Below are 23,293 nucleotides of genomic sequence, written 5' to 3'. Positions count from 1 at the left end.
CAGAGTAGTGACTTGAACAAATCCACCAAACTTCAAACTTTTATTAAATATATCCCAATATAAGCATTAAAGAAAATAAATAAAAGATACACCGGCCTCGTCTAATGCTATTATTTATCAACATATCGAATCAAGATGAGTTAGGAGATCCAAGAACAAACCAGTCAACAAAAAAGAAATCACTCTTAAATCGTCCATCTTTAAAGGAGACACTAACGCATATATTTATTTGGCCTGCTCCAATTTGATGGTTATTGCTTTGATCCAGATTCAGGTTAGTCTCAGCTCGGACTACGTTGTCTTAACCCACAACCCGGATCCAACCCAACCCGAAATGGGGTTATCGGGTCGGGTCTTATCGGACTTGGGTAATGACCCGAATTTATTCCCTCATTTTACTATCATACCCCTCGACGAGTCCAAAGGGCTGCCGCTTCGCGTCGGAACAACGGCAGCCGCACCCCAGTCACGCCCGCCCCCCACCCTTTCTCCTAATTTTTTTTTCGTTCGTTGATTTTGATTCGAGAAACCCTCGGAGATGGTGAAATTGTTTTGGTTGGAAGCTGTTCTTCCGATGGGGATCATCGCCGGGATGCTGTGTGTGATGGGCAACGCCCAGTACTTCATCCACAAAGCCGCCCACGGAAGGGTGAGATCTCAAACAATAAGAATACAATTGTTATTTGTTTATGTGATTTTTAGTTTTATTGTTCTTAAATTTGAGATTTTGTCATATTTGGAAGTTGATTTTTTTTTCTTCTTTAAATAAATTGCAGCCAAAGCATATTGGGAATGATGTGTGGGATGTGGCGATGGAGCGGAGGGACAAGAAGATCATGGAGCAATATTCTTCCGCCGGGAATTAGGTCAGTTTCTGTTAATTTTATTGTTACGATATCAATTTCTTGCTTTCTATTTTCTTTTGATCGCTTTTTGTTTGATGGATTGGCTATAGGGTTAGGGTTTTGGTAGATTTCTTGATGAGGTTTGAAGGCTTTGAACACTAGCCAATTTGATAGATTCAAGGAAATGAAACAATTGTTAGTATTAATTATCAGCTCCAGGTTATTTTTCTTTTGAGAGGAGTCCACCACTAATCAACTCGTACTCTTTTTTAGATAACTGAGACCCTGAGTAAAACCCCATCGTTCACGGATTTATGAACAGATAACCCATTATCTGGATACTTGAAATAATGATTTTGTGAATTTGATAACATTTTCTCTCTTGTTAACTTAGTTGCTTTGTTAGTGATATGATGTATCATCTTCATTTTAACTCTTTGCGTTATAATTCGATCTATTCTCTTTCACAAGATGGAAAAAGAAATGTTGTTTTCTGGTTATGAAGATGAATCTTACAGCCTTTTCCGTTGCAATTTCAACATGAATTGTGCACAGATTGGTCACCCATATCATTCCTAGCGGGCCCCATAATCAATGAATTTTCAGCCCTTGGATAGCTTTTCTATGGATGATTCAAATAGGCAAAAGCTGCCTGTTAACTGAGTGTCTATCACCAACAAGCCTCTTTTCATATAATTGCATGATATGCTTTATTCGTCACATTATGTTGATTTGTATATCTTCTGAAGCCAAAAGAGAGAAGGACTAGGAATTGTAATTAAAACAGGTTGATTGAGTTTCCCGTTTTGGAGGCTTAACTTGATATAGACGCTTTTGGGCATGCTGGTATTTGTTTTCAAGCTGCTTTTGAGCATTGCAAATTTTATTTTACAAGCTCAATAAATTGAGTCACGACGATGTTTAAAACTCAAAACATTTTTTAGATTTAGATTGGGTTGAAAATTTGGTCATGTTTGAATAGATTTATTATGCTTTTTGGATAGTAAAATGACTGCTGGAAGTGAGGTCAAGAGCAGAAACAAAGTCCAAGTTGGAGGCAAGGAGGGAACACAATTGAAACTCAGTTACATGCTTGCCATCCACAAGAGTACACTGGTATAAGTACAAGAAGATATCAAGGAGAGTTCCTTATCTAAAGCCAAACGCTAAAATTTTATTCACAATGACAAGCCAGATTACATTTCCTCATGCATGGCTGGCTCATATATAAGTATAGGGTGGAACATCCCTCCAAGTCTCTGTCTGCAACGTCAACAGCATAACAAGTTTCAGAATTTTTTTATGTTCCACCGGAAACAACACAAGTAATAAAAGATCTAACAACTTAAACAACTACATGTCGAAAACTACCATGATACTTGATTCAACTACTAAAGAACCTAGTAAATGCTAAAGACATGACAGTTCAAATGAAACTTTGTGTAATGAGCATAGTGAAGTGGGCTTTATATTGTGTTTTCTTCAGGTTCATTCTATTGACAATTCCATCGTTAAGGAGTGTACTGTAGTTGACAATTTTTTTTTTAACTATATTACTTTGTCTTGAATTGTTTTGGTGGCTTTATGTGAAGCAACATCTACATCAAGAAATTTAAAAGAATTATTTCAGCATCTTTTACCATCAGAAAACTCACATCTGGAGCTGCATAACTCATCAGATGTTAAATTCACCAAAGTGAAGATAAACCTCAAATGAATATGACACTCTAATTTGGACAGTTTGGAGGATGAAAAGGAATCCTTATATGTGGAGATCTATCTTGGACCGGTTGGTGATGGCAACCTGTTTGCAGTTATGGAGGATAGAAATTAGAGTGTCTTTCCAAAGAAGAACGCGCTGCTTATGATTGTGAGTAGAACCTTCTTGGACCACTTTAAGAATGGGGGGTGTTATGAAAAGATCATCATTGGGGGGGGGAGGGTTGGTTCAATTTGATGCAAAATTGAAATTCTGACTAAGTTTTGAGAGGTCTGGGGCTTTGGTGCTGAGTTGTTTGTGTGGGTCTTTGGTTGGCGTTTCTCTCCCTGTCTACAATTCTATTCATTTTTTTTTAATAAACTTCTAGGGAGGTTCTCTCTCTCCTAACTCCTATGAAAAAAGGGAGAATACGGCACACTCATCTTTCTTATATTTTGAAGATGGAGATAATAGCTTGACTTCTAAAGTTTGAAGTACTCTGGCTTCAAGTGTTTGTTCATTCTTGAACTATCTCCATGCCTAAGAATCAAGCCACATATATGTCTTCTGGCAAGGACTTCCTCTCCTAATGTAATTGTGAATTGGACAACCAAAAAACAATTCTAAAGTGAAACTAGAGTGCAACAATATATTCCTATAGAGCGTATCTTATGGTAGAAGGTTGGGCATTTGAAATCATGATGTGAAAAAGGTCGCCGAGATTATTACATTTAAAAAATAGATGGAAATTACTAATATAACCCAAGACATCTCCACATCAAACCTCATGCCTGAATAATGATGAATTGGTTGGTTAGCACAACACTGTTTTTGTATCTCTTTCTTTGTTGAATCTATAAAAAATTAAGTTGTTTGTGGCATCATAATGATGGCAACTACACATATTATTTTGTGAATGTTATGGTTATATAGTAAATGTATTATAGTTCTTTCCATACAAAATAATTTATAGCTGTACCATGTGATAACTCGTGGACATGGGGCTAATTTATACACGACATCTCTTGTACCAGTTCGGCAAACCTTGATTTAAGGTATATACAGGCATGCAAATACTCATTTCAGATTAGACTTAATGAACTCAAAGTTTTAATTTTTGAAGTCCTAGACTTAATGCATCTTCAAATGAGAGGAATCTATCGATGTTGTCAAGATCGAGATAGATTCTTAAATCATAGAATAATTTAGATAGGCTCAGATCATGGACTGTGTTTCAGATTATAGGTTTTTTTATTTTTTTTGATATCTTTCAAAAAATTCAAAATATAAATGAAACATGAAAATTGAAAAATGGTCAACTATTCAGTAGATGAATGGAGAATTAATAAATATTGTTCCAGTTGTTCAAGATATTCACATACTATGTATCAATTCAATTATCCTGTCATGGAGAAAGTTTTAAGAAAAATGAAGATAAGATTTTGCCATAAGGTTGTAAACATTGTTGTTAAAACCTTACGGTTTATGATCGAGGTCCTATGATCGGGATTAGAATGGGTAAAAAATCTGGATCTCATCCTTGGATCAAGATCAGATAGGATCTAAAAATTTAAATCCGTTTTATGAATTACATAGTCATCTGGATCTTAAGATCAAACTTGATCATGTTACATACATATTATATCATGTGGAATTCTATTTTCTATAATTTATATGATCATATGGATTTTAGAATTACTTATCGTCAATAAGTCTCAGGTGGTAAAATTAGCTCACACGCAGCCCGTTATTTGGAACCCGTGGAGTTAAAAGTACGAGGCAAATTTTCATATCTTTACAACCAGATGCTAAAATTTCATCCTTGTCTGCCCCTCTCTATGACACCACCAAAAGGTTAAGGTGAATTGATAGATATCATTTAGATGTATTGAATAACTGAATGTAACATTTGTTTCAATTGGACATGCTATACATGTGCTGATGATGGAAACTAGACTTCTTGTGTGTATGGCTTTTGTTTGCCATTCATCTACATTATAGTTGACTCTTGTTTTTCAATACATTTCTTACGACTCAGTCCCAATCTTGATGACTTTGGCTGTAATATACAAGCTATTGTCTTTTACTTTTTAATGAACTCTAAACAAAGGGCTTACCAATTTTATTGTTCGAGACTAGAGTTATTAGTGATTAGCTATTCTAAAGCCATATAGTCAAATAAATTTTAAAATATGGACTTTCACATGACTTACATGTAAATAACATCATCAAGTTGGATCTTCTGATTACAGGGGACCATATAGTCCATAATATAGATTTGTTAATAGTTCCAATTCCTTCAGATCTAAGGGTGAGGTTTGGATCACTCGAGTTTTAACAGAAATGTACAGAATATATTAATGAGTATTGGGGAAAATAAGTCTGGGGTGACTTATTTTAGTTTTTAGCTGATTTAACTTCTTGTGGTAGACTTGTATGTAGGAGAACTTACACCAACAAAGTTTTAAGAATTTCACTATGAATTAATTAATTGGGTTTTTTTTTCCAGAAGTGTTTCCTGCTACATGTCTCAAATGTTTCTCTTAAAAAAATTATAATGAATTTTGTTGTTATTAGTGCTACTTCTTTATGAGAGGACATTTTGTGTATCATTTCTCTAATTTGATCTTGTTGCTTTCATATGGTTTATCTACTTCTTCGAGGAATATTATTGCTGATGCTGACCAACTGTTGTTTGGTCCAATTAAGTGTCTCTGTTAAAATTGTCAACTTGACTTTGGGAAGTTAATGCCACAGTTCTTTACCAAAATCTAACAAAGTCCATGCATCTCCAAACACAAAAAAGTACCAGATCAATGGTCTTTTAGTGAGCCTTTTCTATGCCAAAAGACCATGGTGAGAATCATATTATATGTGCTATTGGATCATGACACCATAAGGTTGGTGCTTGTCTGCAGGCAATCTTCACTTTCAGCTATCATCAACATGATGGCGAGTTTACACTTCTCATTATGGAACTCCATGTCAATATGGGAAAGATTTGAGTCACTACTATGATGTCCCCTGTCCGTATCATTGGTTCATTGAACCAAATTAGCATAAAAGTTGATGAATACATTTTTGGCTATTTAACTAATATCAACATTTTGACTGATTTCACTCGTTTCTGATTCTGGAACTGTCATTCATGCATTAAAGATTTGAGCCACCATAAAGAGGTGTTCCAATTATATGTCTTTTTCATAGCCTAGGAATGTGAATTGCTGATCTACTTTTCAACTGTAAATTTACATAATAGATTGAACTCTTAATGGTATTCCTTTCACGCATGCAATCATGCTAACATCATTCTGAATTTGACCACTGGTTAAGTAGATGTAGTTCCTTCTTTTTTCCTCTTTTTTTTTTGAAAAAAATTGAATCAAGCCAATGCTAGTTGTATCATTGAAATTTCCTTTAGGATTTTGGCTTGTAGTTTCCTACACTGCCAATCCATCCACTACTTCAGTTACTTTGTAGGGGCATCAGCATGGCTGATGCAGCCTAATGGGTTTCAACTGGAACCTTTTCTTTTTTGCATGTATTATTTCTTTTGAGCATGTGTCAAGATTACGCAGCCAATCTATCATCTTGATGCCAACATTCATAAAATCCCACCTCTATGAGTAGTGAGTACACAGACAACAACAAAGTGGGAAAAGGGTGTAGGGGAAGAAGAAAGTTTTTGATTAGAGTTAAGGGTTATCAACCATCATGGTTTGGGGGGATTAACCTGAGGGTTCAAACTCTAATAAAGAGAACCTCTTCAACTTGACTCATGGTTTTGAGAGGAAGCTTGTATAATAATTACAAAATGATGCCTAAGACTAAAGTCAAATTTCTAATGATATGAAGTCAAAGTGACTTCTATATAAAACCTGTTAAACAATAGTCTTTTTGGGTAGTTACTTTGGTTCATATTACCGCATCTTCTTAACTTTTAAATTAGTATTTCATAGACATTAATTGCCAATTGGTACAAAAGTAAGATTGCTCCATTATGATCTAGGTGTCACGGGTTTGAATACGAAAACAACCACTTTGCATGCAAGTTAAAGCTGCGTACATTTGACCCTCTCCAAACCCGATAATGGTGGGAGGCTGGGAGCCTTATGCACTAGGATGTTCTCTTTTTTTTTGTATTGCCATTTTGGTGTCCTAGCATTATAGACCTTTTTCACCTAGGTTCATATTATTCTAATTGTTCAAGTCACAAGTATCAAATCACGAAAAGAGGAAATATATGGAAAAGACTATGTGCTAAGTAGACGAAAGGCTAGATTGTAAGCCACACGTGGAAGAGGCTACCTATTGGGACCAATAGTGATAACAGCTAAAGGAATTAAATGGCTACTTGGACTAGAGTAAGAGCTACTACCACCAAGGATGCACATCAGATGGGCTGTGCCAGGCTATATGTGTGCTCGGGCTTAAGTCTGCATTAATATAAAATTGGCCCAAGGTCAGCCTAACTCGTGCTTGGACCAGCATCCTTGGCTTAAGTTCAACCCAATGAGCTACATTTGAGCTCGGGCCAAAATTAGTCTGGCCAAGTAAGTAAATCAGAGAGGAATTCTCTCATCCTTCTCTCCATTCACAATTGGAAAATACCTTGAAAATGCTTGAGTAATTTATGATAAGCACATGATTTGAGGAATGTGTTCCCCAGGAACTGTAGGATCTGGTCCATGGCTTGCATGGTGTGAAAAAGCATTGCCTGTACTGTTAACATAAGTATCAGCAAAATAAGTCATGTACTTCATTTTCACTTTATGAATGCACTTGGCCTCTCAGAATTGAAGATTTTGTTATTTGACAAAACACAGTATCTTGAAGAAGGAACATTTTGGTTTGTTACCATGAACTACTAAACAAGTCTTGCTGATAGATACATCATGAAGCATTCTAATTTTGATGCCTTGATGCAGAACTGGTTGTCCATGGGAGGGGCTCATCGCAGATGGTAATAATGTTCCTTCGAGTATTGGAGACAATGAGCTTTAAGGCACCTTGTGCCATGTTTTTATTTGGTCTTTTTCTTATTTATGCACATGAGAACCCCTCTTTGGTCGAAGTGGAGTATTCCAGTTAAAATATTGTAGATGGTTGGCTGGTTCATTAACTGGGGCCATAAGTCTGTGAACACTGAACAATTGGAGAATGTTGGATTGTGCTCTTGTTTTGAATCGATCAAATTACTTCATGTCTTTGCTTTCAGATAGAATAATGCCTTTTGGGGGATGTGCTGTTAAAGTTGAACTTTCAGCGATCAATTTAATTTTTTATGGAACAGGAAGCCACCAGAGGGACTAATGTGCTTCGTATGATTTGATTTTGCTTGAGTTGTGCTTGAGTTGGTGATTTCACTTTTAATGTCATATTGGTAGATTGCAGCTGTCTATGCAAGGTTTTGCACCATATGTTAAGGTTTTGCACCATATTGTTGCCATCGCCGTCCATCCTTCTTGTTTTGGGGCTGCTGCCGGCTGAAGAAATAGAAGCATTGAATCCCTAATATGAGTAATCTCATAGTTAAAATTTGAAGTGTAACTATCAATTCTCCAATTAAAAGACTATCATTTCGATTCTACACTCGTGGTAGACCTATATTAGTTGACTCTAGGCTAGACGTTTTATTTTAATTAGGTTCGGGTGAAAAAATGATCTGACTGATCGATTGTTGAGCTTGGAAAATATATCTACCATACCCCACCTGATCCGATTGGTTGAAATCCAATCCAGCGTTTGCTCTGCTCTGTTACTCTTTACCTTTCGTCTCTTTACATGTTACGTGCATCCTGTATACCAGATTACTACGAATCAAAAGTTTTTCTATTAGATAACGAGTATCTAATAGAAAAACTGTTGCTCTTGCTCTTTAACTATTCTACATGAGACAATTACAAGTTTTGGGTTTGGATGCATTAGTTGATTGTTCTTGGAGTGTTGGTCTCGAGCGGGTGGAAGGATGCTCAAAAATGTGTTTTGAAGGATGGCAATCTCCTCGGCACGATGATCAAGTAGATCCGGGGTCGAGGCTGTTTAGTCGAGGACCAGCCGTTGTTCTGCGATATTCATAGATTATTGGAGGAGTGCGCCTTCCATCAAGCTTCGCACGTCTACTGGAACGCGAATGGTGCAGCAGACTGGATGGTCTCCTATGCAGTTCACCACTTGGAAGACTTCACTTGAGCAGACTACGAGCCAGTGCCAGAATCTTTATGTAGTTTTTTGCTTTCTAATTTTGTTGGCCACATTCACATCCGTCACATATGAATCGCCGATGTACCGAAAAAGAAAAAAAAAGGAAAAAGAAAAAAAAAAGGGGAAGATGGCAATCTCTTGTTAATTGGTGGATATGATAGCCTCTCTCTCATCAGAAAAGCAAAAGAAGGAAAAGAAAATACCAACACTCCCTCAAGCTTGCCCCCATGTGTTCTGGGCCTTGATTTTTTCTCTCTAGAAAGTCTTAGACCTATCTCTCAATTGCATTCGGGACCCCTTCCATCTATCTCCATTTTTTAGTAAAAAACTCACGACCATTACGAGTCTTAAAATATTTACCAACTTCCAATATATGCTTGTCTAATTAATTAAAGAGCGGAAAAAAAGAGAAAAGAAACCACCTAGGGCGTCACATTAATGATAGCGTCAAGAAGAGTTGTCTTAAGAAGAATAAAAACGATATATTCATGCCCCCCGAATTATAAAGTTAGATATACTTTCACCAAAAACCCAAATAAAAAAAAAGGAAGGGAAACCAGATTTCCATCTGAATTTTGTATTCTAGTTTCAGCTGACTTTATGGGTTGCTCCTGGTCGGTTTCACTCAGGAATCCTTCTAGAGAGGGAGATTTTATTCGAAAAAAGAAAACAACATCTTAACCGTTGACGATCGAAACAATTCGAATGCTTAAGATCACAAGATCGCCTCTGGGCCCACAACAGGCTGCCTAGTTTTTATTTTCATTGTGGCCGAAAGACCGGCTTAATCTTGTTGACTTTTAGGCTTTAGCAGTGAAAGTTCTGTTAGGAGGAATTAATTTAAGAAGGTCGTTGCGCTTGTGACCGTGATCTGAAGGCATCCAACTGTTTATTAGATCAGCTTTCTATCTACCAAAAAGGACAAAAAGAAAGAGAGAGAGAGAGATCAGCTTGCAAAGGTTTAATTGTTAATGTCACCTCGTTTACTTGCATTGAGACAGCTTGTTCAGATGTTACCTTTAAAAGTCCCACTACTTCTTCATTAAGAAAACTATACTTTCCAGCATAACGTCCAGGGCCTGTCGACAAATGAATCAAAAAAAAAGAAGAAAGGAAAAGAAAAGAGAAAGTGCCAGCAAGTAATTTCCCTAGAAGTTTCAAGATGTATGCGAGCATGCATTAATGGATGAGATGGCTTATTCTCTTAATTATCATGTTACCAAAAAAAAAAAAGACTCCTCTTCCCATTTTTCTAACATTTTTACAAGCAAAAAGGATATTGCACACATAAGCTAAGGGGTGAAATAATATTTTTCCATTCTTTTCTAATGGTTGTAGAACTCTGGTACCTGAGAGGGTTCTGACTGATTAAAGGGAAGGGATGATGAGAATTTGGTAGTCCCTCTCTTGTACTTCTGTTTTATGCATAAGAGAAGCATCAAGAGTACTGTGGGTGCAAAGAGGCAGCTCAAAAGGCTTCACTTGATAGCTCGTATGCTGGTTAAAATATTACATTCTAAACCCCACTTACACTATCTTGGACTGCAACAACAGACCACTGCACTTAAAACAAATCATGTTCACTCCCACGAGCTCGAATAAAACTGTGAACCAACCGTGTCACTAACCTATGCTACCCTTGAAGACTCCATAGGATCTGAACAAGACATCTTTGTGAGGATTCAGAAAGGCTGAAAGGGTGTCACTAAGGGGCCACTGCTTCATTGGCTTTTAGCAATACTGGTATAATTATTGGTTGATGTAGATGTTCTACCATACCTAGTACTGAAATTAGGTGAGGACAAATGAAGATGGTGGTCTTACCTTCCAAATTCAACCATCTGTGGATGGATGATATTTCATTTCTTAAGCCGGATGCATCTTATTAAGAACCTCTCCAGAAATTGAGAATCATGACGGTACTAGATTAGTCAGCAGGACTCTGAAATTGTCCAGAAACATGAAAACCAAAATCATACTAAATTAAGACAGAAAAGGCAAAAATATTCACTGATACTGCATAGGATTGGTCTTTGTAAACAAAAAAAAATGATTATGATATACATATCATCCACAATAGTGGGTATGGGGCAGTTAGACTACAAGTGGTGCTACTATTGTGTGATTCAAAGATTGTGAAGCAGAATATAGAAAAAATAACCATATGCACTGTACAGAGACCTAAATATTCCGCCCCCCTCTTCGAATATGACTTTTAAGTTCCCATGCTCTACATTGGTGTTGGACCACAAAATATGCTGGCCAACTTGTCGAAGATGCCATCAAAAACAAATCATTCGATATGCTCATTTCTTTGTAATATTATGCTTTTGGCATTCTCTACAATAAAGAGTAATGTTTACATGCTTATACCTCTTTATTAAATTTCAAGATACATATGGCCACTATCTCATCCTCATTCTTTCATTTAAGTTTGTATGGGTTTTGTTAATGAAATAAGATGGAAGCATCAAAGCAATTTGGTAACATTTCAAACAACTACCCCTTCCTTCATCTAAAATTTGTTAACAGTCTGTTTATCAATGTACTTCCAAAAATATTACATTGCGCTTTTCTTTGAACTTTTGAGGAACGATTCATTCTTCTCCCCCATAAAGGAACCGCCGTAGATGTGAAGCTCTAATTTAGAAAATACCTCGTCAAAGAAAAGCGGATAATAAATGAATAGTGATTTTGAAATTTTCTAAACCTTCGCATCTGTTTCCAGACAATCGTAACCACAGTTTCTTCCCCTTTTTTTCCTTTCTTTATTTTGGTCTATATCTAGCACAGCTACTGGTTTGAAAAGAGTAAGTAGACAGCACATATTTACAGGAATTGACTGCAATAATCTTTAAACTAGAATTTCACATATGAGCATATCAGAAACGCATCAGATAGCAAGAAAAGAATAATACCTCATCTTTATTGAAAAGCTTCAACACATTTACCTAACAAATAATTGAAACAGTTCCAGACCAGAGCATAGCACGAAATGCCCATCTCGAGCATAACGTGCTTATGCAACTATTGAATCTTCACCCTGTATGATTATGGGCACCATTGAGCAACTAGGACTGGAACCATCCAAACACAAGAACATCTTCCCCCAAAAAGAATGTGTCATCCAATATTAAATAAATGTCGAGCCCAGTACCCAACCAATATCATGGAAAATCCACCTCTTAATTGACAGTTGGGCAAAAGAACATGGTGGTGCTTGTCCACGCACTCTGTACATATCAAACACCTGAAAGAAAATCCTCAGCTTGTTCCTCACATACCAGCAATGAAAGGGCACCAGTTTGGTACTCATTCTATGCAATAACTCAAGCAACATATTCATTCTCAAGAACTGGCTGTGTCCGTGTCCCTGAGGCCAGAGGTGCCTGAGTGGTTCCAACCCTTGCCATTTGTAATGCTTCTCCTACATCAGCATGCCGTTCCATCTCTGCCACCTTTCTTTTCTGCCTATACCGACACATCCATGCCACAAGCAATGCCAATAGAACCAAAGCGGCGAACCCACCAACAACAGCACCAACAATCTTCCACACCTTAGACGCATTACGCTTGGCGCGAACAGGGCTTGGACTGGGACTTGGGACTTCACTTGGTGCAGGCGAAGGAGCAACACCACTGGTGTTGACCACAATGGAAAAGTGACCCTGTCGGTATGTTAAACAAGCACTACTTGATACTAAATCTCCGAACTCCGGAATTCCGTCCAAATTGAAATACACGCATCTGGCACTTGGTGCCATGCTTACATTTGTGAAATTAATCGATATGGGTGATTTTGAAACAATAACACCTAATTCCGGCAAGTTGTTTGCAGACAGATTCACTGCATCATAAGCAAGGAGACCTAGCACAGGAGTTAAGTAGGTGAAACCAGGAAGGTTGTAGTAGGTAGAGGACCAGTTACCCAAGTTTTGGTAAACCAGCACAAGCCTCTCCACATATGGCTGAACGATGACTCCTTTGGGGATGTGGAATTCCTTGAAGCTAACTCCTCTGTTATATAAGCTCCCACTCCTGAGCCGCAATGCTGCAATCTTGATGCCAGTGATATTGGACGGGACTTGACCATCATACTGTATTCCGGTGCGGGGACGGACAAAAGCTCGGAAAGCATAGTCCTGAAGGAGTGCATCCAGTGATCTTGAAGATATTATGGAACCTCCAGTCGATTGGGCCTTATATTGATATGCTGATAGAACCCCAACAAGCACAAGGATGATCATGAAATGGTGAACGGACTCCATGGATGCGGAAAGTTTTTGAAGACTCTTCCAAACCTTGGCCGATCTCTGAAGGTTTTATATAGATTACATATAGTGCCCCAAATCCCTCTTTCTTTCAAGTTTTTTTTTGCAAGGGATTGGGCAAAATAAGCGAATGACCACACAATCTCCCAGACAGCTGATTCAAAGACTCGACATGCTCCTGGCTCTCCTCATTTCTAAGACTTAAAAATAGAAACGAACAAAGCCATAGTAGAGTATCTAACGGTGGAAGAGATGCTCGAGAATTACAGCAGAAAACTGAAAACAAGAGGAAACCAGCTTCTACTTTAACAAACTTTCCAACTTCCAAAGCAATGGACTCATTGTCTAGTACATTCATATGAAATCATCAAAGAAACAGCAGACATACAACTAAAAGGCGAATCTTTCTCCGAAGTACCTGAATCCCGCTCAATCGAAACCCTAGCAGCGTCCAGATCGATACAATCTGCAGCAATGCCTCTGTCTTTGTAGCCTCTTCCAACTAAACCTCCACGAAATGTCCCCAGAACTCGACGAGAGACCCCAATTCCTTCAGCAAAATCTCTCTTTTAGAAGCCCTCCACTCCAGCTCAAAACTCACTAGCTTCCAGAAATCCAGACCTGTCACGGCTAGAGCTCCACCAATGTCGGTCAATCGAAATCCCTATTAGGTTAAATCCAACTCCAGCCGCGCGAATTCAAAATCAAAACTTTCCCAAAAACTCAATCACTTCGAAGCCTCAGCAATATTCGCCTTGAAGGCCGATTTCCGACTTCCAAAAAAAAAAAACTCCGCAGATCTCACGCCAAAAAAGCGCGACGCAATCGCCTCCGGATCGAATCCCACGCTCTCGCGAGATCGAGATAGCTGTCGAGGGCGAGATTAGGGCCTCCCAAAACCCTAAATCGCTCCAAAAAAACCGAGGAAAAAAATTAGTACGAAGAGGAGAGAGAGAGGGAAAAAAAAAAGCACGGAGTTGTTTCAGCATAAAACCACTGATAAAACCCACTGGCGTTTTCGAAATTCCCAAAATGCCCCTAAACTCCCCCTCCCCAGAGACGAAAGCGTCGGCGACATGGCTTTTCTCGCGGGTGGGGGGATTTTTCTTTGCAGCCCTTTTCGCAACGTATAGATTCGATCCGAGCACCTTTTTCAGGTTTTCCTGGACTCGTTTCAGTTTTTCTTGGACTCGTTCGAGAAACGTTTTCCTAAACAGGGTCCTTTATGCAAAGATCCTAATGGTGTGCGCGATATCCGTTGGACTTTGACCAAGAAGGACGAGACTAAGTTAATGTCCATGGTCCATGGGTTCTAGGTGAGTCTCAATTACAGCCATCAGATGACAATTATGTGGTTGCTAGCCGGGCCCGCGAATCCAGCTCATCAATGCCCGTGGAACATTAATGTTCACGGGGGAGTAGCTGTATGATCTTGCCGTAAGTGGAAACTGGAGCCCACAAGATGATCGCCCCCGTCAGGGTCCAAATACGAAAATACTCTTACTTCTTCGAACTATATAATGACCACCTCAACTTGGACACCAGAAATCGACCAACATCAAACAACATTTCCCATTGCTGGGTACCTGCATGGGTTAATTTTCGGTCCTTGGACCGTTGATGCGGTCCAGATGGCCTTTCCGGTCCCTATGGTGTATCGTACCGTACGCCATCACGGGGAGGTAGTATCAAATCACATCGATGGGGATTGGAAACCTTTCGATCGCTGTGCCGCACCCTGGTGCAACGGGACGGTCGAAGGGTCTGTGTCATTGCGAGATCACAGCGCCATCATTCCCTAATTCCACCGCAGAAATTCATATGCGAGACTTTAGGATTCGTGTCGATGGAAAAACGGGCGGTAGGCATGATGGTCGTATAGGAATTTCTATGGAGGGTGGTGGTTGGAAGCGAGTGGATTGGTGGTGAAGGGGACGTAAAGGCGGCAGCGCCCCGAAGGGATCTTTGTCGGCTTCTTGTCGACATGTGGCGGGCAGGGGGCCACACGTTGGGGGTGGCGATCCGACGGGCTGGAATGCTGGATTGCACCGTGGACAGGCGTTTTTGAAGTGCGCGTCCTTTCTGAGGATCTAGGAGTGGGTTGTCTTTTTATTTGTCTGCTTGGACACGCGTCATGCTACTATAGGATGGTGTTCTTGCGATCTACTGCCACGTGTTGTGATGAGACACGACCAAATACGTGGCACCTGTGGTGCACGTGAGTGAAGTTGCTTTAGGGCTTTGGATGCCGTGAATCACTTTACAAAAACAAATCACAACATATTTCTATTTTTTTAAAAAAATATTGGGACTCAAGATGCTTCAAATTACTTATTAATAATAAAAGAAACAAAAATATTTTAATAATCACAAACCATGATGTTAATATTACTAAAATAAAATTAAAAAAATATTTATTGATAATGGTGGTGTTTCTCCCGCATCTTTGTACTTATGTTGAAATAAACAAGTATATAAATATTTAGAATTTTTATTTTTATTATTTTATTTTTATATTTATTTTATTGAGATTTTACTGAACTTACCGGATCTTTTGATTCTGATTCTTTATTTCTCATCATATTGTTACCAACTGCTAAGCTTGCAACCATGGATACAAATTACTAAAGAATGCAAGTAGGGGATTTATGCATCATCTTTTCTATAAGTACTGGTCTGTTCTAGACTTATGTACTTGTATAAAAATATAAGCATGACTATGTAATAACCCATCTATATAATTATTATTTAGGTCAAGATATGCCTATTTTAGACTCCAGGTTCAATGCGCTGAGTTTTAACTGAGTTTTTTATTGAGCATGGTACTACAATTTTAAGTTTTGTTAGGTTTAGATTTCTAATTAAATTTAAGTAACCAAACACAATTCAGATATCGGGTCGAGCATTGCTAACTTAACTCGAACCTAATTTCCATTTTCCTCACCAAACTCTATTTAAACTCAAACCATGCTCATACAAGTGCTAACTTCAATGTCCCTAACCTGGCCAACCAAACCTGCTTCAACTCAAATTGTATTTTTGTTGAAAATTTTGGACATCGGTCGTGAAAGCGCCAGCTGGTTGATTTGATAAAATTGCAAAATATTGATTACTAGTGGCTTAGGTGCAAATCCTCCCTTTGCACAATTTTCACTCGGCTTTATTTCATACTGGTTCTTAAAAAAGAAAAGAACAGAATTTAAAAGAAAAAAAGAAAAAAGAAAAAGCGTGTGTATAAGTCTCTTTGACCTACACGTGTTTTTGCTGTCTGTATTCAATGGTTCCGCCGGATAAAAGAGGCAAAGAGTCCATCTCCCTCGGGCTTCTCCGTTTTGGTGTACTCGGAGTCCTTGATGCCGAGGAGGCTATTAGAGATATTGTAGAAGATCGGGGCTCGGGCCGATTTACAGGACGGTCAGCTTGGCCGCGTCGGCTGCTCCATCGAGTCCTCGGAGTAAGATCATTTACCATACTTTTAGGGCAATGGCTCTCTCTCTCTCTCTCTCTCTCTCTCTCTCTCTCTCTCTCTCGCTTTGCTTGAGTTCTTTGTTCTGAAAAAATAGTTTTGGGTGAGTTTTACTTTAATGGTACAATATTTTTGTGGGTCTTTGTGAAAAGATTATAAGAGTTAATGACAAGAAAGAGTTAATGTTCTTATAAGAAACAGTAAGCTAATCCAAAGTGCGCATCTCTCTCACACACGCATACACACAGATTTTATGTTCTTATAAGAAAGAGTTGAGCTACAAGGGTAAATTTTCTCCACAAAGAAAGAGACCAAAGGACCCAAGATTAGCGCTAATGAGGAGCTAAATCCCAGCAACTAAAGAACCAGCAAGATCAGCAACAATTTTTTTCTCGAAGCAGCGTTAGTCTAATTTGACAGTAGCCAAAACTCGGTCCCCTATTTTCAATCCAAGCAGACACGAATTAGAATCTAAAACTCAAACCACTGAGGCAGTTACAGAACCAACTGCATGGAAGATGGCACATAAGACCCAAAAAAACCTACATTGTTATCATAAGTATGTAGATAATGATGATACCAACAAAGGACGTCATAGTTTATGATTACAAACAATACAATCCAGAATCAATGAATTCTACATGCACAAACCAACCAAGCACATCTAAGTGGAGAAGGATAGAATTGGTCTACTCAGATCTCAGGCGGGCGAGGTTGGAGACTGCAGCTGCCTGGGACCTTCAACTGTTGAAGATGGCGAAGGAATAATCTCCTGCTGCTTGGGACCTTCGGCCTCTGGAGATGTCTCCAATGGACTTGTCTGTATCTCTGGAGTCACAGCCTTCGCAATAATCTTTGGAGCAGATGCAGGATTGGTAGGGGTTCTCGGTGTGGAGACTTTGGGAGATGATGGAAAAGCCGGGTCAGGAGATGGAGAGGGAGTGATAGAGAGGACAGGAGAGGGGAATTCAGGTGCAGAACGAGATGGCGAGGAATGGGGTGGGATCTGGTAGACCTCTTCAACGCCCTCATCCAAGTAGACAACATCCTGCATGGTAAGCTGATGGTATTCCACAATCTCCATCAGGAACCGATTCTCTCGTGCATATAAGGAGTTCTCATTTGCCAGCCTTGCCTTCTCAGTCAATAATGTCTCCAACTGGAGTCTTATCTGCGTCCGCACATGAGAACAGAAATATGGTCATAAGATCTCAGGACAGGAAAATGACACTACAGCTCCACTACATAAGCATTGCTGCCCATACTCTCGTAGAACACAAAATGGGATATCAATTTTTTGATGTAACCATCTTCCTCAGAAGTGATTAAGTGAATGATATCACAATTAAATGCTGAAGCTATGTGCGGAAACTCGGGTATTACAGGCATCCAGGAAAAATAATGCAAAATTTCCGGAACTTTGAGCTCTTATTTGACGTACGAAAACTACAAGGGAACATGCATACCAGGTCGTCATCTTCATGGTTGGTTCCTTTTTCACGGCTCTCTCGCAAGATTTTGTTCTCCTCTTCAAGCTGGGAGCACCGCTGCTTTGCAAAAGCCAGGTCTGCCTTGACTGTTTTTAGTTCTCGTAAAAGAAGTTTGGCCTTAGCAGCCATTGCATTTGCAACCTGCAATAATAAACAAAAGGCTATTTCTTATTTTGACAAATATTATTTTTTTTGAGGAAACGGAATGTGTAATAAGTTTTTATTGTCGAATAACAAAAAACTTCCAAAGCCAAATCTGCTATATAGAATTTTAATATTAACCGCACATAGTTATCAGGTGAAAACTAACAGCAAGGAACCGTTGCATGACAGCAGAATGCTTGTACCATGATGGGCTAGACAAACCTAGAACAGACATATCCTGCTAAGACCTGCTAACTAATGAGTGAAAATTTCATTCTGAAAGGATGACATAAGAGATGAGGATTCTCACTGATTCTTAGGGAAACAATCTATAGCTATTCCTCCCATCAAGATGAGCTGAACTCAGGAAGCATAGTTTCCCACTCAGATCTTATGCATCGACTTTATTCATGTCTGTCTTTACCTGAAACTCTCCAATTTTCAAAAAGCTTTACTGCTTTCAAGAATATTTCCATGTAACACATGCATGGAATTGCAAATCTTGAAATCTTGACCAAATCTTGACCAAATCATATAATGTTTGGAACAAAGATAGTAGAACCAGTACTTGGCACTGTACTAGTTGCCCGGCGCGATGAGTCGGTATGGACCTGTACCGACAATGTAGAAGAGACAGGCGAGAGGGAGAAAGAGAGAGGAAAAGAGCGAGAGCGAGGAAGAGAGGGAGAGGGAGAGGAAGGAAGAAAGAGGCCGGCCCTGGCCGGCTGGTGGAGGAGGCGGAGACCTGGAAGACGCGGAGGTGAGGTTTGCTGACTTCAACTTAAAAAAGATAAAAATAAAAGGAGCCCCCTCCAGGCTCCTATTTTGAACGAGAAATGGGCACGAAGGCGGAGCTCCGTCTTCACGTCTTCCCGGCCTCCGCTTCCTCTGCGTAGAAGCTCCTCGGCCTCCACCGCCCTGTCCCGGCCAGCCTCTTTTCCTTCCTCTTCCCCTCCCTCCCTTCCCAGCTCTCTTTCTTTTTCTCTTTTTTCCTTCTCCTTCTACCCCTCTGGCGGCGAGAGGCATCTCGGCTTCAAAGACGAACCATCATGGTTTGCCACTGGTACGGCCCGGGACGTTCCAAACCAGGCAATTCGAGATGGTTCACAGATTTTGGTTTGGAAAATAAGGTTGGTATAATGCATTATTTGATGAAGTAGCCCAGACTAACAAATGTAAAATTCCTTTGTAATCCAGTGATACACGGTTGCCACCTTACGTCGCGTGAAGCCTTCAGTTGTGTTTCTTGGTCTGTCTGAATCTGAGAGAGAGTATTTGGAACCAATGTATCCGTAGGCCGATCTCGTGCACTGGAACCACTTGCTTTTCTCCTAATTTGCAGCTTTCGTGTTTCTTGAATGATATCAGCTGTTCTGTTCTCCACAATTGTCAGGCCTTCCTGACAAAAGTAAGGAACACAGAATTACTTAAACTGAGAATATAAACCAGAAGTTTATGCTGAAAATCGGACATTATCAAAGTAATATCAAGTTCTATTTGCACAATACAGAATATAAACACTATTTGGAAACCAAACAAGGAATATGCTGGTATAACTATTAGAAGTGATCACATGATCTGAATATCACCAGGTTAATTTATAAAAGGAAGCTTTCCATTTGCGACTTGAATAACTATGGGAATCGAGGAATAACCAAAGGTAAAGAACTCTGGGAGAACTTACTTCAAGGGCATTTCTGATTGTACCACCAATGTGGTTAAGGGAAGAAGCAATTGAATCTGATCCTTTATGAAGTGCAGGCTTTTCTGCCTTCCGGTAGCCTTCAGAATAGGATCGATGGAACTGCTGTCATCAGATTGAAGTCAGAAAAGCAAAAACTTAAATCCTAGGCTCCTAGCACCAAAACGCATAAGGTCAAGTAGTGATACAAGCACAAAACAATGCAATTATGCAAGATTAGGCCTAATAATGGTAACTAAAATGAATTAATAACCAAACTGTTCCAACAAGTTTTTTTTTTCCTGAAACATAAAAGATGGAATGCTACAAGCCAATAACATGCTAAAATTTAAGCAAACACTAATTTCTTCAAGCTCTTTCATTCCAAAAAGAAAAAACTTCAAGCTCAGATTTCCTACAAGTTAAATACCATTATTACCCCAAAAGACTGGATGAGCCAGCCTCATACCACTATTTCATTCTTATCAGTATCAGTCCAATGATTTTAATGTTGAAAAAGAAATTTCAATTTTCTTTCCAAGTCTCACCTGCGCACCTGTTGATGAGTCAACCATCTGGAGCTGGTTCCTACCATGCTCATCAAATTGCAGGGCGGCATTATCATCTTCAAGAATTTCTTTAGCTTTCCTAGCCAAAATCCCCCAAAAACCATGTTGAGGTTCATTCAAGCTTTTTATCGATGTGTACCGATAGGTATTTGAACCCTGCACACAAAGTTCCCCAGTCATGACAAAACAACAGACTGAACATACGCCTAATAACTCATTGGTACCAAAATTTACAGGCAGCTAACAACATAATAAAGTTTCTGGTGAAACAGAAAGAAAGGACTAATTTTTGAGTCGTCTATGATTCTTCTGAAAAAGTAAACAATAATAAACTTGTCCAATAAATATTAATCTACAGAACACAGAAAAGAGGTGTAAAGACAATTAATCTGAAGGTAACTAAAAACCGGATGTCCAAAAGGTCAAGTAATATATATCACTGTTATTGACTAATTCCCTAAGCGCTTGGACGCATGCAGTCAAAATAGCATATTTCATGCAAGCACAAACAAGCAACAACTTCTCGTTTGGGACACAACCGCGTACACTCACGTTTCATAATATTTAAGTATTTAACCCTTTGTATTTTCCCTATGTTGATCAAATAATTTATTGTAAATATACTAAGATTTCGCAAACTTTCAATATCGGAAATGAATCCAATCCAAAATAAGCACCTCTGCTTTTAGAATCTTTTGTGTCTAAATTAATTTATGAAACCAAAATATCCATTGGTTTCCCTATTCCATCTATTTTCATCAATTTCTTTTATTCTTTCTCGAAATCATATAAGCCTGCATGATGCATCTCGATCAATCGCACCTCAATTTGCCAAAAAATTCTCCTTTACGGGAAAAAGGTTACGTCCAAACCCCAAAAACAATACCACCTTTCCAAATCTTATCTAAGGAAAATCACCAGTTCCAATCATCTCCACATAAAAGATTCTAATCTACCCGTAAAAAACCTCCGTGTCCCACCAATTTATACAAGGAGGCAGCAATCCGAGCGAAATCGGAACTCCAGAACCGAAATAGAGAGAAGAGATCGAAAGTGGCACACCTGGGGGGACCTGGGGCGATTGGAATCCCGGTAGGCGGAGGAGAAGGCGGATTCGCCATAGGCGGAGGAGAGAGCGGAGTCGCGGTGGGCGGCGGAGGCGCGGATGGCCTGGGCGGCGAGCGACGGCGACGACGGAAGGGAGCCCTCCGGCACTTGCGGCGGCGTGGATCGGAAGTCCTCGAAGGTGGTGGCCTTGGGCGCACCGTGCTTCCTCCGATACGCCATGGCCGACGCGCGGCGAAGAGAAGCGAGCACCGGAATATTCGGAACACCGCGGCTTTTAACGAGCTCTCCTCGCGATTGGAGGCGCGGCCCGCGCGCATGGCCCCCAAGATCAGGACCGTCCATTCACTAAATTAGAATACCAGATGAACGGCGATGATTGTTTGATTTAATAGGTTCGGGAGTGGGAGCTAGGCCGACTGAACCAACTAGCCGGGCCCAAGTCCGAACCTTCTCGGAGTCTGGGCTCAGTCAAGCCTGGCTGGACTGGACTCGTAATTGGACCCGGTTTACATTTGTTAGACGGCTTTGATTGCGTCAAATATGTGCAGCTTCATTGTCGCCCATGGTTTCCTTGTCAACGTGAAGGGACGAGCAGCCCGCAAAGTCTGAGATCAGAACTCATCATAGTTGTAGCTTGAACGCCGCATGCAAGTTCTTCAATATTTATTGAGTATGTGTTAGCTGCACGCAAGTACTTCAGTATGTGTTAGTACAAGATCGCGCTATCAACGCATAACTCTCCAAAGAGATCACGGATTTGTGGTCCATGAATACACTTATTGCTTCTATTCTGATAACAAGGCTGCATGATGTTAATGCAGCAGGTGAAAAGCAAAAATTATAAGAGGGCAAGTTCAATAACATTGGTGCTCTGAAGTCAAAATGTTGGGGAAGCCACTTAATTATTCTCTTTAAATGATAGCACGGATGATATTAATGATATGTAAATATATATCAAGAAATATATATTAGTTAGGTATCTCTAAGTTGGTGTTGGATGCAAACCATAAAACTAAATCTATCAGATAAAAATTGTCATTGGGACTCCCAATCATCAAAACAAGAGTTATTTCCTTTCTATTTTAGTCCAATCTTCCAGATTTTGAAGAGGCCTAAGTTTAGTATTTCTTCTCCTGCAGGTCACGAAAAGCCTCAGCGAGGATGGAGGTACTGTACAAGCCTAAATTCATAACAAACGAATGCTTTCCTTCGTATGATAGCAAAATTTATGTATAACAGCAAAAAGATCAGGCATGGCTGCAAACCAAAATATCGAAAACTTCAAAAGCGTGCGTGCCTTCTTAAACAATCAGCGTGTTTGTGGATGTTCGATACCTGAAAACAACATCATCAACCAAGTTTGTTCACATCTATATGTTTCCCTTCATCTCTAGCTTGCGTACTTCCAAGTAAATCCACCCTGCTGCACATTAGCTTTGAAGTAAATCTTGCGGTAAAGTTCATCTACTAGAGCTGTAGCTATCGGGATAAACTTGAACCTTTGACTCTTCGGAACAAACCATCAATCAACAATCTGAGGTGTCTCCTTTAGCTGTTTAAAATGTCCGCTTTGTTTTCGATTCATGATAAAACTCTATTGTTTTGTTGCATTTCATATATGCTCCCGTAGTTTTATCTATATTTGTATATATCCAATAACAAGCGGAGCTTAATTGCCTGCCAGAGTTGTGTTCGACAGTGCTTTTATTTGCTTGATCACCTAATCACTGAGCAGAACCTATCTATTTTTCTTTCTATAAATTGAATTGTGTTTCTTCTTTAGGCCTATACATGGTTCTTGCAAGAAAATATGGCTGCACAGGATAATTTTATCATCATTTGGAAAGACCAGAATT

General features: G+C 39.4%; 3 protein-coding genes across 6 annotated transcripts; 1 reads left to right on the top strand and 2 right to left on the bottom strand.

The window, feature by feature from the left end:
- Window positions 1–437: 437 nt before the first annotated feature.
- On the top strand, window positions 438–7,747 carry LOC103705921 (NADH dehydrogenase [ubiquinone] 1 alpha subcomplex subunit 1-like). 3 transcript variants are annotated; one of them, XM_026804217.4, is made up of 3 exons: window positions 438–649; window positions 777–866; window positions 7,473–7,747. In XM_026804217.4, the coding sequence occupies exons 1-2, from the start codon at window positions 539–541 to the stop codon at window positions 864–866; spliced, it is 201 nt and encodes a 66-aa protein (XP_026660018.1). In that variant the 5' UTR covers window positions 438–538; the 3' UTR covers window positions 7,473–7,747. The 3 variants fall into 3 exon arrangements, with proteins under 3 accessions (XP_026660018.1, XP_089783276.1, XP_089783275.1); XM_089927150.1 differs by lacking the exon at window positions 7,473–7,747 and adding an exon at window positions 5,463–5,659; XM_089927149.1 differs by lacking the exon at window positions 7,473–7,747 and adding an exon at window positions 1,850–4,093.
- A 3,901-nt stretch (window positions 7,748–11,648) lies between these two features.
- LOC103705920 (uncharacterized) lies at window positions 11,649–14,018 on the bottom strand. The gene is made up of 2 exons (XM_088710514.2): window positions 13,438–14,018; window positions 11,649–13,295 (listed from the first exon to the last, which is right to left on the bottom strand). Exon 2 carries the CDS (start codon window positions 13,014–13,016, stop codon window positions 12,078–12,080), a length of 939 nt encoding a protein of 312 aa, XP_088566640.1. The 5' UTR covers window positions 13,017–13,295; window positions 13,438–14,018; the 3' UTR covers window positions 11,649–12,077.
- A 2,995-nt stretch (window positions 14,019–17,013) lies between these two features.
- Window positions 17,014–22,351, bottom strand: LOC103705919 (uncharacterized). Of its 2 annotated transcripts, none has more exons than XM_008789824.5 (6): window positions 21,432–22,351; window positions 20,349–20,525; window positions 19,804–19,926; window positions 19,339–19,518; window positions 17,952–18,116; window positions 17,014–17,656 (listed from the first exon to the last, which is right to left on the bottom strand). In XM_008789824.5, exons 1-6 carry the CDS (start codon window positions 21,777–21,779, stop codon window positions 17,186–17,188), a joined length of 1,464 nt encoding a protein of 487 aa, XP_008788046.4. In that variant the 5' UTR covers window positions 21,780–22,351; the 3' UTR covers window positions 17,014–17,185. The 2 variants fall into 2 exon arrangements, with proteins under 2 accessions (XP_008788046.4, XP_008788047.4); XM_008789825.5 differs by having other exon boundaries at window positions 19,804–19,923; window positions 21,432–22,348.
- Window positions 22,352–23,293: the final 942 nt, after the last annotated feature.

The sequence above is a fragment of the Phoenix dactylifera genome, chromosome 14 (assembly GCF_051530095.1).
Source record: "Phoenix dactylifera cultivar Ajwa chromosome 14, Ajwa_hap1_PhDact_Kaust_v1.1, whole genome shotgun sequence".
NCBI lineage: Eukaryota > Viridiplantae > Streptophyta > Magnoliopsida > Arecales > Arecaceae > Phoenix > Phoenix dactylifera.
The sequence above is the reverse complement of the archived record's forward strand: the minus strand, read 5'-3'. Positions and strand labels throughout refer to the sequence as shown.

Bases quoted from the DNA above. Each gene is read 5' to 3' on its own strand.
- LOC103705920 (XM_088710514.2), bottom strand. From the start codon at position 13,016: ATGGAGTCCGTTCACCATTTCATGATCATCCTTGTGCTTGTTGGGGTT.
- LOC103705921 (XM_026804217.4), top strand. From the start codon at position 539: ATGGTGAAATTGTTTTGGTTGGAAGCTGTTCTTCCGATGGGGATCATC. The intron at 650-776 runs GTGAGATCTCAA...AATAAATTGCAG, and splicing joins ACAAAGCCGCCCACGGAAGG to CCAAAGCATATTGGGAATGA.
- LOC103705919 (XM_008789824.5), bottom strand. From the start codon at position 21,779: ATGGACGGTCCTGATCTTGGGGGCCATGCGCGCGGGCCGCGCCTCCAA. The intron at 19,927-20,348 runs GTGAGACTTGGA...ATCTGATGACAG, and splicing joins ACTCATCAACAGGTGCGCAG to CAGTTCCATCGATCCTATTC. The intron at 17,657-17,951 runs GTATGCATGTTC...GTGCGGACGCAG, and splicing joins ACCATGAAGATGACGACCTG to ATAAGACTCCAGTTGGAGAC.